The sequence below is a fragment of the Solanum lycopersicum genome, chromosome 1, assembly GCF_036512215.1.
Source record: "Solanum lycopersicum chromosome 1, SLM_r2.1".
Taxonomy (NCBI): domain Eukaryota; kingdom Viridiplantae; phylum Streptophyta; class Magnoliopsida; order Solanales; family Solanaceae; genus Solanum; species Solanum lycopersicum.
Genome location: NC_090800.1, coordinates 63,365,941 through 63,384,050, shown reverse-complemented (window position 1 = coordinate 63,384,050; position 18,110 = coordinate 63,365,941). Strand labels below are relative to the sequence as shown.

The window sequence follows — 18,110 nt, the reverse complement described above, 5'->3', positions numbered from 1 at the left end:
TGCCTTGAACTTCCGGCATGGACTAGCTTCTTATGTATTTTTAGCTTTTAGAATACTCTTAGTTTAGTCGTTTAATCGTAGATGTTCTTGTGATGATGACTTCCAGATTTTGGGGAATAATAGATGTTGAATTTTAGAAGTTAATGAATTGGTCTTTATTTAATGAGTTTAAGTCTTCCGCATTACTTTCTGTTGATATTATATTGAAATGTTAAGGTTAGATTGGTTGGTTCGCTCACATAGGAGGGTAAGTGTGGGTGCCAGTCGCAACCCGGTTTGGGTCGTGACAATTCATAAGACGAATCTCAAGAATTTTCATTAAAAATATATTATTTTTGCCTTAATCATCATTTTATCACCACTATGGTACATTGAGACTCAAACTCAATGTCTTATCCATACAAGGCACATTAGGCCATAATTTATGGAACTTCAACCCAATACATTATTATCACGGTTCAAAACTCAAATTGATGTCTTACCCTCTCGATGCGATTGAATTTTAATCTATCCTCTTATGCTCAAATATTTTTTATTATGTGCATCTAGACTTAACCCGGAGTCTTACCCTTTTGCTACAAGGAAACTTGAATCCACCGTCTTACCCTTCTTCCATATAAGAAATTTTGTGTAGCATGTCATATTCAACCAATAGTAGTATATGCCCGATTTTATGCATATAATACATTTATTCTCTTAACGAGATCAACCAAAATATGAGTAAAATAAAAACTAAAACTAAATCTCAATTGGCTAGAGTCTCATGCTGATAACGTGTTACAAACTCAAGCTCATAGCAATATAAGTATAAAGAGAAGAAGACAAGAGATAAAGATGAAGAAGAGAATTTTTCTTCTATTCAATTGTCGATTCCAAATGGTGGGTGATACAATATTTATAGTGTTAAGGTCTCACTCCCACAGGTCGCCATAATAAATGACCAATTAATAGGTACAAGTTATCTATAAAGGTTTATGTCACCTTGAAAGTGTAGATACATGATAAAATAAGTTCATGAAGAGAATGAATGGACAGTCCACTATTCAATGGTTTATAACAAACATAATGTTTTAAAAAAAATGTTTGAAGATAACGAGCAACCAAAAAAAAGAAAAAACAACAACAATATAGCGTAAAAACAAAACCAAAAATATTTTTAAAAAATAGAATGTAAAAAAGGAGACAAAAAAACAAAACAAAACAAAACTTATAAGAAAAAAAAAGTAAAAATATATATATAAAAAAAAATTCAAAGAAAATAGAACGGAAAAATATAATGTATAAAATATATATAATAAAAAGTGCAAAGAAAGGATAAGGAAAAAAACGGGCAAAAGAAGAAAAAAAAGAAAAAAAAATCTCTCTAAAAATAGTCCTAATCTACATAGAAGTTCTTGCTAAAATTTATATTAAATAACATAAAGTTTTATCTACTATTTTTAATCTAACTAAAAATACAATTCTAAAATTACCCAAACTTTAACAATATAGTTTTTCAATTTTCAAATTATTGGACACACACAAAAAAAAAATGAAGACAATTGTAAATAGATTAAAAATAAATAAGTCAATTTAAAATAGGTTTAAAATAAATGAGAGAATAAAGGTAAATAACATTTTTATTATTAATTTAAATACTATAATATCCAAAAATTAAGTCAAGTCATACTAAAGTCAATAAAGCGACCGTGAAAGAATCATAGGACTTGAGGGGTGCCTAACACCTTTCCCTAGGTCAACAGAATTTCTTATTAGAATTTCTAGTTTTCAGACCAATAAAAATAGAGCCAAATTTCCATTTGAGTAGGAATTTAAATAAGGTGTCTTGGAACACCAAAAGTAAATTTCAAGTGGTATCTCTAAATGATAAAATTATCTCTTTTCGAAATGTCACTTTAATTGGAAAAACTCTTTTTCTTTCAATTTATTTAATTAAAATATTTTAGGAAACATAGGAGCATGACATAGTTGTTTAATTTTAGATGGATAAATCAATTTAATTTCTTGTCTATTTTGGAATGAAATTGTATCATCCTAACGAGGATGATATTGTCACGACTCAAAACGTCGTGAGTGGCACAAACACTAATCAACCTTGTGGGAGAATCAAAGACTAATATGAAGCAACCAACACTGTATAAATAAAATCAACTCTTATCATAAAAATATATAAAACCATTAAGTTACTAGAGAATTGAATCCTCATAAACTAAATTAGTTAATTAAAACAATTGTGATGCGGAAATTACCCTAAGAACTCAAAATCATCATACCAAAACTCTAAATACTTAAACTTGAGATGCAACTTCAATCTTTTAAGTCAGGGTAATTTTTTTATTTTCCCCTATAAGTTATGCAGTTAAATTATGTTATGTTATACCTAAATTAATTTTTTTTACTCACACAAAGCCTTATAATCTTGTTAGAAATAACCTAGAGCCCTCATTTTCCTGATATCACTAACATTAAAAGAAAAGGTTACAAAGAGGCGATAATTTCTCCCAAGAACAAGCGAGGTTTTCCTCAAGTTCAGCCCCAAAATCCTAAGAATTTATGTGTAGTTTTCATGAACAGGTATGTTGGATTTCACTTTTGGGTTTCTTTGACTTATTAGGTCCTTAGAATTAAGTTAGTTCTTTTATTTCTTATAAACTATTCAGACCTATGGTTTCCAGATTTTGAAGATTTGTATTGATTTCAGCTGTTATAGTTTCCATTAACCAGATAAAATGTTTGTTGGTGAATTAGTATAGTTACTAGACTCCAAAACCCTAGCTTGTGTTAATTTATCAAACTTCATGAATTATACTTTAATGGAAAATAAGACAAAATCTTTCGTCAAAATTCAAATGCCAAATTTTCAACATATATATATATATATATATATATATATATATATATATATATATATATATATATATATATGTTGCATTCTCAATTAGCATATTAGTACTTCGAACTACTCATTATTTCACTCCATTTTAGCTTCTCATTTTCAGTTGGGAGTAGACATAAAAACCGAGTTGGATTAGGGTTCAAGTACCCTTACGTCCCAAAATTAGTTTAAGTGATCACATGGTTTGTTGGCTAACCAGATCTCTCACAGTCAGATTGTTATTGCATTTACATCATTATACAATTTAGCCTATTATCTTCATGATTAGTACTTGATCGTTGCATCTAGTTTAGTTTAATTTTGCTTCGAAACAATTTATTTTCTCTTGAATTCTTTGCTATTTCAGGAATTTCCCTATAGACAAAAAATTTAAACACTTCTATCAAAGATAGAAACTTTTTAGTTGTCTCCAAATAAAGGTAGACCTGTTTATCAATAATTATTAAATGCTTATCACAAACTCATCAAAGAAAATATACATAATCATTTTTTTCCGCAGGAAAACATGCAAATTGTTCAAAAGGAAAGTTACATAATATATTATAAAGCAACCTAGAAAAGAAATATTATTGATGATCCAATTTTGACTTCTTTGTTCAAATGTATGAGTATGCATGTAGTGCATATTCTTTGGTACAATATCATTCTGCCACCAAAACAATATGTATGGAATTCACATTTATCCAATATCAATTCTTAAAAGGTAATTATGTATACAAAGTGGGGAGCATCAACATTTTCTGATCAAGTGGTACCTAAGATATTGGAGCATCAATATTTGATATTCTGAAAGATCATCACAATACGATGAAGTGTGTTTCTTCTAATTCTATCTAAAAGGATAGCTCACACCTAGCTATAATTGTTTCTGACCTATTTCTGCAGTAAATTTTAAATGAAACTGTAGACTATATATATTTATACACACACACACACACTTATTTGGAGTATTTTTTTGTTGTGCTATGGGTTTATCTGAAACAACAACTCTACCTCAAAGGAAATGATAAGGTTTATGTGCATTTTGTTCTTTGCATATCCCATTTAGTCGGATTACACTAACTTTGCTTAGTTGCAGTAGTAGCAGCAGTAGCAGCAGTAGTAGTAGCAGTAGTAGTAGCAGTAATAGCAGTAGTAGCAGTAGCAGTAGTAGTAGCAGTAGTAGTAACACTAGTAGCAGCAGTAGCAACAACAGTAGTAGAAGCAGTAGTAGCAGTAGTAGTAGCAGTAGTAGCAGCAGTAGTAGCAGCAGCAGTAGTAGTAGAAGTAGTAGCAGTAGCAATAGCAGTATTAGCAGCAGAAGTAGTAGCAGTAGCAGCAATAGTAGTAGTAGCAGCAACAACAACAGCAACAACAACAACAGCAGCAGCATCAATAGTAGCACCACCAACAACAGTAGCAGTAGTAGTAGCAGCAACAACAACAACAGCAGCAGCAGTAGTAGCAGTAATAGCAGTTTATATGTGTGTGTGTGTGTGTGTGTATATATATATATATATATATACATACATACATACATACACACACATACACACAAAAACACAAACACACTTCTTTGGATTATTATTTTTGGAGCTAAGGGCTTTTAAAAAATAACTACTCTATCTCACTGATAAAGTTTGTGTACACTTTATTATTTTCCTACCTCATTTCGTCAAATTAAACTAGGTTTCTTGTTTATTATTATTATTATTATTATTATAATTATTATAATAATAATAATTATTATTATAAACATGACATATTTAAATAATATTGTCATACAGATAATATCTTTTTACTTTATAGATGAATATTTTCTTCTTTTCAAAAAGAAATTAACATTAAATTTTTGTTTAGATATTAATCGAAAGATTGTTGTATATGTATTAAAAAGAATAAAAACAAACAACTTATCATTAGAAAAACTTTTTTAAAGCGAACCTAGAAAAATTTAATGCTTGCTTTTTTTAGTAAAATAAAAGATATCGAAACTTCCATTACTATTGCATCCTAATCACTATTAACTCGGTACTGCTTATCCATATTCTTGTCGAAAATATGAAAAAAATAGTTAGCTATTTTGAAAAATGGTCAACTGTGTGGAGTAATGGATGACAAGACTTTCCAAAAAAATATCAAATATATATATATATATATATACATATATATATATATATATGACTAACAATGTTCTGCATTTTGTAACAAGATAAACGATGATTGTGCTTATGCATCTCTTATGATTCAATAAATAATTTGATGTGATATGAAAGATTCATCCTAAATTAGAATTTTATTCTACATAAATTAATATTTTTGTTGAAAAATAAATTAAAAAGATTCTATTTCTAAGGAAAATGTTAACTTGAGAGATTTACATTTATAAGTAGACTTATATTTTAGCATCAAATCTTATTACATAATAATAATACAAAGATGTTTATTCAAATATTCATGCATAATTTATCATTTAATTATCCATTCAAACTTTGATATTTTAGACATAATAATTAAAATGAAATGAGACGTTAAACTTGTTAGAGAACATCTAATACTAGTATTACTAGTACTATTATTTATATGTATTTAAATTACTATTTTACTTTTATTATTATTCATGTCACTATAGGCCAATTAGTTCAGTTCAAATACACAAATTAGGATTCATATAGCCTATTTTATTTTATTTCTTATTGAGATATAGTTAATTGTTGTTGTTGTTATGTGACTTAGATTTTTAGCGTGAGAATTTTTTCTTCATTCTTCCATAAGATAACTAATATTTAAAAAATTATTACGAAATTAGCTACAGAAAGCATACACCCACAACTTCTATCTTCAGATATAGCGATCACACCCAAGAGCTCACTCCCATACTTTATTTTCCTTTTTATTTTTTGCTATTCTACTACTTGTGACAAAACCCCTAATCAATATTTGACAATTTGGTGTCACAAATTAAAATTTTTTATTTTAATATTTGAAAATGTCTTCATTTACCACTATTTAGAATGACAGTCTATGTAGTTACTAGTTTCACTAACACTCCATTGGGACACGACTCCAACCCTTGGTTGGGTTACTAGACTAGCTTCGATTTGTAGACACTTATAATATATGCTAGTGTCATTGATCACGAGCTAAAGATAAAAGTAAAAATAAAGTATCAAAGAATCAAAATGACGCCGCTGCCAAGGAGTGTTGTCATGTAAATGTAGTTAATTATAGTTTTTAGTTCTTTGTAATGTAACATTTACTATTTTTTTTTACTTCTGTGGTTTTTTTGTTTTGTGTGATTGCGTATTGACGCAGAGTAACAAGAATAGAAAACCACTGCAGACTTCATACAGACCATCCCCTCTTAAATGTGTTAAACTTCAGGGAATACCTCTTTACCTTTAAGCAAGTAGGGGATGAGACTCTTGAGTACATGTGGTTGAAGTTTCCAAAAGTATTAGAACCATGCCCATCTCAGTAGATTACCAACAAGGCTTTACTAGAATTTTCTACAGAGGTATTAGGATTGAAACTAGAAGTATCATTGATCAACTCTTCCCTGGTGGTATACTCCTTCACCCCTACGAAGTGGTAGCCCAAACCCTTGATAATATATATAGAACCGATAAATAAAATCAAGAAAACTATGAGTAGGACTCACCTGCAGCCCAAGTAGACATTCTATCCAAGCGACTGAAGGAGCTAAAAAAACAAGATAAAATGTTGAATGAGCTTAATAATAACATAGAAATGATTTATGAGACAACAACCAAAAAAATATAACCATTCAACATCAAGATGATCAAATTGATGAGTTGATACTATGTTGTCATTAACCATTCGCGAGAGGTTTGCCTAACTACACCATGGGTGAACTTGAAGATGAAGAATAAGTGTTGATTGGCATTGTGCAACGCGTTAACTAAGGCGTTGTTGGGACGCAACTAAAAACCTTTATGAATTTTAACATCTTATTTAAAATAAGGGTGTTTTAATTTTGTAGATTCATGAGTGAAGGGCTTTTGAAGGGAACAAATTTAGGTACACAAATTACGTTAGCGAAGAGTCAACTTGATTGATGATTGAGATAATGTCTGCTTTTTAGCTCTTCAAATAAGCTGGAGGTTCTATACCACTCAGAAAAGAAAAGTATCCCTTGGCATATCGCCAAGCTGAGCAGATATTCAACTTACGTCGCCAACGGAATGAGATCTGCACATGATGTATAAAATCACTTCATTTAATCCTCCACATTTTTTACATTACTCCCAATCTGGATTTTAGCAAAATCACACTTATTTAGTCTTTAAAAAACCGTGGTATATCATAAGTGTTTGTAGCTGAGTAATTATTGCTTGAATTTAGATCTTTATGCCACTTGTTGCCTAAAATTTAATCAAATCAGCAAAAAAGGTTAGTTCTACGTGACCCTCCTACAATTATGATATTTTCCATTTGGAGATATGTTTTTCCCAAGTAAGGTATGTTAAACTTCCTGATATGGGAATGAGTATAAATCTGAAAACCCTAGGTGATAGTTGTGTGAACCCAGCTAGAAGTTGAGTAGAGCAATTTGTAAATTATATTTTGAAGGATTGCGGGGTGGATTTTAGTAACCTAGAATGACAAATAGGGCATCAAGTAGTCTGGCGAGCAACATCAGGCCCACCGGGACACTCGGTGGTCATTCAAATTGATTGAGTCATAAATGGACACAGTCCACCTAGAACGCGTGTAGCAGTTGGCATACATAGTTTGAGTCGCTGAATATTAGAGATAGTTTTCCAAACTTATTTGGTTTGCATATCAACCAAACCCTACTTAAATCCTACTAACAACATCTGTATCTTAGTATGATTGCAGGTATAGCCAGATCTAAAGTTGAAGAAAAACTAATGCCTCCTTAAGGGAAAGCATTTGCGGGTGCATAAAAGGCACGGATACGCACAAAGAGAGGCTAAATGAAGAAATTTCCTTGAAGTAGTACTTGCAAAGAGATACATATTCCCCTACAAAAATCATCAAATAGGGAAAAATATGATAGGTTCAAAATTATTCTTGAAGAATAACTCTTATCCGTAGATGGAGTGATTGATAGATATCCTGAAATTATGAGCACACTGAGGTGTCATCACTTCTAGCTTTTCACTAAGCCACGTGGCCTATACATTCCAAGTTTTGTTTCGAAATGTTACACATCATATAAAATCTCTGATGCGATCGAGAATGAAACGTGTAGCAACAATCAATCTAATCAATTTTGTATTAGTAAGGGGGAAGGTTGTTTGGTAAGATCCCGACAGTATTAATGTTATCTTAGGTCGTCCTAAAAACATGGAGGAAGTATGGAAACACCTATCCAAAGCAATATCACTTCATAACATGAAAGATTGGTTAGCTCCCCTAATTTAAGATGATACTCCAAATCGGTTAAGATCTGGCACAACAATTGAAACGAAAATCCTAAATGAAGAATCTCGATATTGATTTGGTTTTATCAGTAGCTCAATCATGCCTTCGCAAAACATATCTATACTACGGCCTGCAAGGGCCGCATGCCTAGGCTACATTATTGATAGAATTCAACTTAATCTCAGGGAGGTCATAAATTTCAAGATCCTCATGCACTCATAATGACGAAAAACTTCACTTTCATTCCCGGTACTGATCACTAAACTGTGCAAACAAGCTCAAGTACCTAAATAATTCAGAGCGATATGGAAATCACTCCTACATCATTCACCAACATTAGAAGAATCTAACAAAAATACCTTAAGGATCTGATGTAGAACAGGTTAAAGGGAACGGTGTCAAAAGCCCATCCAACTGATGCAAAATGGTCAGTTCTTGCTACGATTAGAAATAAACCTATCGCTATCATGAATCATCGCACCTGAGGCTTATGTCACACAAGCTATGCTTTACCGAATAGTACAACTTGGTCAGTCTGTAGATCATTGGATATCTTTATTAGAAACCTCTATTGTAGGAATGATCCAGTTTTCTCTGACTAGTGTTGTTACACCGCTAAAAATCACTGTTGATGAACTTCAAGCGAGAAAGATTGTCTGCGAATGTAACCAAAGAACCACTGAATAAGATCACAACAGTAAAGGATGTGCTCATGGTAATGAAAACTGAAGTAGAGTAGGTGAAGTCCATAATTATGTGTGGACGAGTGACTAAACTTGAACTAGAGGCTTTGACAAAAAGATACATCCCTTAGGACACACCCTAGTTCTGACAAGGAACCATTGGAAATAGAACAAATCTTGATGGGGGAAGCAATACTAGGATAAAACCCCTTACTACAACCAATGGGGGAAAACACCAACACACGGAAAAACTACTTGAATAAGATTTCTTTACTTACTCTCTCTTTTATATAACTTTGCATTAACTTCTGTGTATCATATGAACTTGATAATACACTTGAGAACAAATGCTTTTATCTGTGGTGGGGAGAGGCCCACCTTGTTTTGTTAAGATGAATGTTTGCATGTTTTAAGATGGGTTTGTTTAAAGATCTTCTTTTTGTGGATTGTTGAGCTTATGGCTCTCTTTTGGGGTCCTAATTTCAAAATAATGTTGACCCTTACGAAAAAATCACTTTCAAAAATTGTCACCTCTTGTATTGAAAGTGGTTGTTCTTGTATAAATTTAAGTCTTGGTTTCGATCAATAATGATGACCTGAAAAGTGATCTCAATCGAACAAACATGAATGTGCGGGTACCAGAAAAGTAATGAATTTACATAGACAATATATGAACTCTTAGCATCTCGTAGTCATTACCCAATTATTGAATTGATTCTTTTATAATGACCATTGTACACTAGCGAAAGTGTATTGTCTTGTTTTACTTACGTTTTATGCCTTGTGTGATGAGCTTACTTTGAACCTTTCATGAATAAACATAGAATTTTCCCCGTTAGTTAGTTTGATTGATTTGGAAAGGTGTCCTTTTGAGATGATCTTAGGCAACATTCAAATACTGTAAGCCAACTTTGACATCTACTTCTTTTGTAGCTTACTCGTGAGCGTGTGAAACTTAGTTGAACATCCTTTGAGCCTTACCTCTTCTTTTGAAAAAACTTTATGAAGCACAGACCTTATGTTATCCATCACCTATCATCCCTTTGAGAAGTGATATAAGTGACCCTTTGAGAAATGATATAAGTGAATATCCAACATAGGCCAAAAGCCTAATTTGGGGGTGCGGTAAGAACGGAAAGAAGAAGTCAAAAAGTGGAAGAAAAGTATCATAAACCCATGGTATAGAGGAGAAATAGAAGCCCGCATACATAACAAGTAAAGAAAAAAACGAATAATTAATAAGAAGGTTGTGAAATAAAAGCACAAAAAGAAATCATATTTCCAAGCAATCCATGGACAAGAATGCCAAGATAACTTAAAGGCACTTGACTAAGGATTGATAAAAGAATTTTGAGTGAACCGAACCGAAAGTCGATTGGAAAATAAGGGCAAACCTATGGGTGAAAACATGCACTGTGTTCCTATTTATAAATGTGAGTATTGCGTCAGACTCGTGACCCTAAGTTAATAAATCTACGTGTATGAAAATGGAGTCATTCTTTGTATAAAAGAATGTATATACTTTTGTTGAGCATGAACTTGCATTAGTAGCGAGTATTTTAAGTTCGAGAGTCTTCGGTAATGGTGTGTCACAACTTGAATCTTTGAGTATACAATTTAGATTTGCATGAGTTATTTGAGTTTTGTTGTGCATATTAATGACTGAGTCTTATATATCTCTATTTGATACATGTTACTTAAATTGCTCAACTTGAGTTTTACTTGACGACAAGCAAACTATTGAGTTGGGGGCGTTCATGAGTCCTCAAATTGGACTTATCTATGTCCTTATTTTTAATGCAAATAGTGTCCTTGATTATTTATTTTATCTCAATATTTGATAAAACCTCCTAAGTTTTAGGAATTTGATGATTTGGTAGGAGAATGGACACTTAGGCGTAAAACAGAAACAAAATGGACAAAATGAGCTGAAGTTGCAAAGGTGTGCATCGTCAAGCACACTTGGTGATCTACCAAATAGAAAAGTTCCGCCTTCTGTTACAGAAAGTGAGCCCTGAAAGAATTGGATCACAAGGCGACGAAAAGAAGCAGCCGACTCTTCGCTGATCAGTTCCGCAAAGCAGAAGATTATCGCCCATCGATCCAGAACACATACACAAGACGACTAACTGAACAAAGGGCGATTAAGCGAATAATGACTAACTGCTTCGAAAAAATTCGCCGGCACAATTCTAAAGTCTATAAATATTGAAATCTTATATTATTTAGATATAGAAAGTTAGAGAGTAAAACAATATTAAACTTGATATTTCATTTTAGAAACTTTTCTCATAAGTTCTCTCTAAATTTGGAGAGGGATTTGTGAAAGCTTGAAGAAAGAAAATCATCTTCCACTATTGGAAATGAGTCTTCTCCATTTACCTTCCGTTGTACTTTTAAGTATTAATCTCTTATACCCAATTGATTTTCTTATTATTTTTAGCATATTTGATTATTAATTGATGTGTGGCTAAAACTCCATCTATTCTTGGGGTGTGATGTAGAAATTATTGGTTTATAAATGAAACAACAAAACCAACTATTGTCTTTTGGCGTTCTCGAGGAAGAAGTCATGAAACTAAGACCATTAGACTGATCTCCTAAAGAGTGGGTCGATATGCCCGAGAGGGTGATCCCTAGTCCAATACCCAAACAACCTCATTGAAAGAGCGAGTATGGACAAGGCGTAGGTTGGATAGTTTAGACGAGTGCATGTCCGAGAGGAAACAATTTGATATTGGGTAAAGCTCAAACAATTTACCAAGTACATTGGATGTGTGATGAAAAAATAGATTTAATCAAACTTTCTTTCGAAAAACATTATAAATTTTGAAAAAAAAATCAATTTTAAAGCCATTGTTTGTAAGAAAAATTTTCAAGTAGACCACAACCTGTAGATCTATAACAATTTAAATTAATTTTCACCCATACCAATAATTATTTCTCTTTTAATGGTAAAACCTATGATAATAAAATCACTTAAATTGGAACTTGCATTCTTAAAATAAAAATATATTTATAGGTAAAAAGAGAGACAAAAATATGTAATGTTTCGATCCGTAAAAAAATTTGAAATTTGATCTATTTTAATTATGCCTCTTTCAAGATTCATTAGACTAGTGATCAAAAATTTATCTTAAATTTGAATTTCTTTTAAATCAAATTAAAAAATTTGGAGAAAATCAATTTAAAAAACTTCTCAATCCAAGAAAATTGTTAAAATGGCTGCTAGCTTTAGAAAATTGTTGAATACATTTTTGGTTGGTAAAACTAAAGGCTAATTCATGTAATCTTCCTTTTGAATGCTTTTTTCACTAAAATTATTTTAATTACTTTTCCTATTAAGTCATCCAACTATAATTTTGTTCCCTACAAATAAAATTATTTCTCTCGATAGATTTCTTAGTTGGCATATCATGTCGTATTAATTTATTATTATCATATAAACTATGATAAAACCTAATTAAATTTTAGTAGCAAAATATTAAATGTAATTTGTGAATACCTAATTTTTTACGACAAAATAATGATTTTATACTAATTTTAATATAGTTATACTTTAAATAAATGAAAAAATAAATTGTAAATTAATACAAATTATAAGCTCGTTTATACTTAAAGTCTAATAATAAAAAAATGTGAATTTACTATATCTATTTTAATTCTTCAACTTTTATTTAGTCTAAAAAAATAAATATAATAATATACTATCAAAAAGTAGAAGAAAAGAGTCCTAAAAAATTCAAATTATCTTATCCTTTTTATAATAACCCTCAACTTCTTTAACTTATTTTTCTAAAAATCCCCCTCCATCTAGTTTCTTTTGACTTTATTCTATTTTTTTAAATAAAAAATTCTTGCAAGATTTTTCTAAAATAAAAAATAAGAAGCAGAAAAGAAAAATTACACGTATTCTTTTCATTTTCTTCTTATTTATTATTGTTTTATTCTTTTTGATTTGTCAAATATTATTATTGTTGTTTATTTATTTATTTATTTTATTCTCTTATCTCAACCGTAAATTTTTGACTAAATTTTATACTAAACTCCCTATTCTCTCATCTTTCTTTAAATTAGCACCAGACTCTCACTCAAACCTATAATATAAAATACAAGCTCAGTAAGAAAAAAGAGAGACAGAGAATATACACAGAAAAATGATAGAGAAAAAAAGATATAGTAGAAATAAAGATATACATAGACTGAGATTGAAATACACAGAGAAAAAGGCATGAGCAAAAGCAAAGAAAAGTCAATTTATTGTTTTGAGAATTAGATCTAAAGTTTGAAGTTTTGCTTGTATTCAAAGTTCATGGATCCTTAAAATTATTTTTGTGGTATCAATATTCACAGCAAGGCAATTTTAAATTTTCACATGATTTAAATAGAGTGCTTGGACGAGATTCGATATCAATGAATGAAGTTCTTTAAATTGCATGTTATTATTATTATGTAACATCAAGTTGTGATGTATGTTGCATTATTTTGAGAAGTTATGTATGATTAGGAAAACATAATCGAAAATTCTTCTTGCTTAAATTATAATAATAAATTAAAATTATAATTTATAGTTGAACGCCAAGTATTTTAAAAAATATTTAAAGAGTTTAATTTTAAAACAATTAAAAAAATGATCAATTTTGAATCCAAAGGTGGATGACAAGGGTATTTTGGAGCCAATAGGTGGATGAAGAGGGCATTTTGGAGCCAATAGGTGGATGAAGGGTAATTTTTTACCATTTTCAATAATTTAAGGGTATTTTAGGCCCTTGTCCATTTATTTTCATGACTTCATAGGGCACAATAATCCTTATTTTATTTTTAATGTCTTCACAGGGAACAATAACCCCTGGTTGAATATAGGGCACAATAATTCCTAGTTTATTTTCATGACTTCATAGGGCATAATAACACCAATTTTTATTTTAATGTCTTAATAGGGCACAATAATCCCTGGTTGCATATATGGTAACATAACCCATATTCCATTTTTCATGTCTTCACAGGGTACAATAACCCCTGGTTGCACATAGGATACAATAACCCCTATTTTATTTTCATGTTTTCACATCTCACAATAACCCCTGGTTGCACATAGGATACAATAACCCCTATTTTATTTTCATGTTTTCGCATGTCACAATAACCCCTGGTTGTATATAGGACATAATAACCCTTATTTCAATTTTTTTCATGTCTTCACAGGGCACAATAACCTCTGATTAGATATAGGATACAATAACCCTTGTTTTATTTTTAATGTCTTCACATGACTGAATAACCCTGGTTGCATATAGAGTACAATATTCTCTATTTCAATTTTTTCATGTCTTCATAGGGCACAATAAATCCCTGGTTGCATATAGGGTACAATAACCCCTATTTTATTTTCATGGCTTCACAGGGCACAATAACCCCTGGTTGAATATAGGGTACAATAACCTCTATTTCATTTTCATTTCTTCACATGACACAATAGCCCTTACTTGCATATAGGGTGCAATAACCTCTATCCTATTTTTATTTTAATATTTTCATAGGGCACAATAACCCCCTGGTTGCATATAGGGCACAATAATCCTTATTTTAATTTCATGTCTTCATAGAGCACAATAGCCCCTACTTTTATTTTTCATATCTTCATAGGAAACAATAACCCCTGGTTGCATATAGGGCACAATAACCCCTATTTTATTTTCATGTTTTCACAAGACATAATAACCCCTGGTTGCATATAGGTCACAATAACCTCTATCTTATTTTTCATGTCATCACTGGGCATGAGAACCCTGGTTGCATTTTGGGCACAAATTTACCTTTTGTTTTATTTTACCAAAACATTATTTTTCTAGTGCAAACTGGGGAGAAAAATTTGTTCCATTTTATTTGTTTTATTTGAAAGTGTCCAGCTTTCTACGTAATATACAAATTTGATGTTCAAGAATAAATATTCGTACTTTAAAAAAAATATAAAAATTCAAGAATATCTTACAAAAGAACGTCAACGGCTAGAGTCAAGGTATAAAGTCTCAAGCCTTAAGCATAGATGTCGAGATCAAAGTTCAAAATTGATGTACCTACTGAAAAGGGTTAAGTGATAACCGAAGATTCAAAATGAAGACTCAACACTATTGGAGTAGATATGCTTTTAGTAAAAAAATAGTCACATTGTTCACGTATTTGCATGAAAACTCTACATTTTACAATCGAAGAGGGGCATACTGTGAACACCTCATTTTTAATGTCTCTATTTTAATTCTTCATGTTTTATTTAGTCTAAAAATAAATAAATATAATAGTATATACTATGAAAAAGTAGAAGAAAAGAGTCTTAATTAATTCAAATTATCTTACCTTTTTTTCTAATTACCCTCGACTTCTTTAACTTATTTTACTAAAAATCCTCCTCCATCTAGTTTCTTTTATTTTTATTCATTTTTTTTAAAATTCTTCTTGCACAATTTTTTTTAAAAAAAAAAGAAGAAAAAGAAAAGAAAAATTGGCAATACACATATTCTTTTTAAAAGTTAGTTTTGTTTTGAGAATTAGATCTAGAATTAGAGATTTTGCTCGTGGTTCCTTAAAATTATTTTTATGGTATCAATATTTACAGCAAGTAACTCTAAATTCTTGCATGATTTAAGTGGAATGCTTGTAGGCGATTCGATTTTAATGATATTAATTTCTTTAAATTGCATGTTATTATTATTATGAAATATCAATTTGTGATGTATGTTAAGATTATTTTGAGAATTTATGAATAATTAGGAAAACATCATCGCAAATTCTTCTCGCTAAGAGAAAAAAAAAAGATGTTTCATATAATATTATTATGATATAATTATTGTCTTGTGGCCTTAAGATATAATTCATATCGAAATTGATTTCATAATACTTAATTTTGAACAGTTAATGTTTTTTCTTGGAGCCTAATTTTTCACTAAAGAAAATTTATAGACTCGCCAGATTAGGATATAAACCAAAACTTAATCATAAGTGATTTAGAAAGGCTATACATAACATGTTTTAGTATTTTGTTAAATATATTATTATGATGAAAATAATTTGCCTTTAGAATAAGAGTAAGATGATTGTCACTTTATTTCAAATTATTGAGATATATTATTAAGAGGATACGTGAATATTATTTAATTTTTTTTAGTAAAAATAATAAATAAATAGGAAGATTAATTTAAAAAACATAAGAAGAAAAATAATAATAATAATAATAATAATAATAATAATAATAATAATAATAAAAGAATAAATCATAAAAAAATTAAACAAAAAAGTTATAAATAATATTAAAAGAGACAGAATATTAACAAAATATACATAGAAAAAAATTCAAAATAATAAAAGATAAAAACGGGCAACAAAGGTAATTTTTTTTCTTCAAAATAATGATATTTTTACAAAAAAGGAAGACAGAATGTTTTTAAAAAATGTTTGAAAATAACGTGCAACCAAAAAAAAAAGAAGTAAAAAACAACAACAACAACATAGCGTTATAATAAAACAAAAAGTAATTAAAAAAAAGAGACAAAAAAACAAAACAAAAAAAAAATACAAAACAAAACTTATAAGAAAAAAAGCGTAAAAAAATATACATGTAAAAAATAAAATTAGAAGAAAATAGAACGGAAAAATATAAAATATATAAAATAAAAAGTGCAAAGATTGGATAAGGAAAAACACGTGCAGAAAAAGAGAAAAAAATAAAAAAAATCTTCCTAATAATAGTCCTAATCTACTTAGAATTTCTTGCTAAAATTTATATTAAATAACACAAAATTTTATCTCCTATTTTTGATCTAATTAAAAAAAAAAATTCTAAAATTACCCAAGCTTTACAATACAGATTTTCAGTTTTCAATTAATGGACGCACACAAAAAAAAAATGAAGACAATTTTAAATAGATTAAAAATTAAAAAGAAATTTTAAATATGTTTAAATTAGATGAGAGAATAAAGGTAAATAGCATTTTTATTATTAAGTTACATAATATAATATCCAAAAATTAAGTCAAGTCATATTAAAGTCAATAAAGCGATAGTGTTGAAATCACGTAACTCGAGGGGTGCCTAACACCTTCTCTTCGGTTAACAGAATTTCTAATTCAAATTTCTAGTTCGCAGACAAATAAAAATAGAGTCAAATTTCCTTTTGATTAGGAATTTAAATAAGGTGACTTGGAACACTAAAACTAAATTTCAAGTGGTGACTCTTAATGATAAACTTATCTCTTTTCAAAATGTTACTTTAATTGGAAAACTATTTTTCTTTAAATACATTTAATTAAAATCTTTGAGAAAAAATAGGGGCGTGACATAATTGTTTAATTTTAGATGGATAAATAAATTTAATTTCTTAACTATTTTGAAATGAAATCATATCATCCTAACGAGGATGATATTGTCACGACTCAAACATTCGTGAGTGACACAAACACTAATCAACCTTTTGGGAGAACCAAAGACTAACCCGAACCAATAAACACTGTATAAATAAAACCAATTCTTAGCATAAAAATATACAAAACCATTAAGTTATTAGACAATTGAATCCTCATAAACTAAATTAGATAATTAAAACACTTGTGACGCGGAAATTACCCCAAGAACTCAAATCATCATACCAAAACTCTAAATAGTTAAACTTGAGATGCAACCTCCAATAGAACATCAACTAAAACCTTTATTTCTATGCCCGAATAAATGGAAGATGTAGAAGAATCCATGGTAGCCTGAGAGAAGAAGCTCACCCTTGGACTAAAAATTAGATATCTCTCAACAGAGGTCTCGAAATAACCGTTGAAAGAGGTCTCGTATTCAACATGAAAAAAACATGGATACCAGTATACACACCATAGAGTACTAGTGGGATCACATGGACAAACCAATTTATGGATGTAAATGGTGACTACAATATAGTAGCATTAAACAATGTATAACATAACAACATTTATCAACCACATAAACTCTGAGTCACGTGTCATGAAACAACAACACTTGGGTCAAATAATGTATAAATACATGTCACGCATGATCATAATGCAAATATCGGTTCCTCTCAAGGAACTAAAAATCACGTACATGAAACTCTCACAGAACCCGAACTCTGGTTGTTAGTGTACCGA

The 18,110-nt window shown here is 30.0% G+C and overlaps 1 protein-coding gene across 1 annotated transcript; it reads left to right on the top strand.

Annotated features, from left to right (window-relative positions):
* Positions 1-3,558: 3,558 nt before the first annotated feature.
* On the top strand, positions 3,559-10,988 carry LOC104647067 (protein DSE2-like). The gene is made up of 3 exons (XM_010321638.1): positions 3,559-3,599; positions 3,969-4,359; positions 10,851-10,988. The coding sequence occupies exons 1-3, from the start codon at positions 3,559-3,561 to the stop codon at positions 10,986-10,988; spliced, it is 570 nt and encodes a 189-aa protein (XP_010319940.1).
* Positions 10,989-18,110: the final 7,122 nt, after the last annotated feature.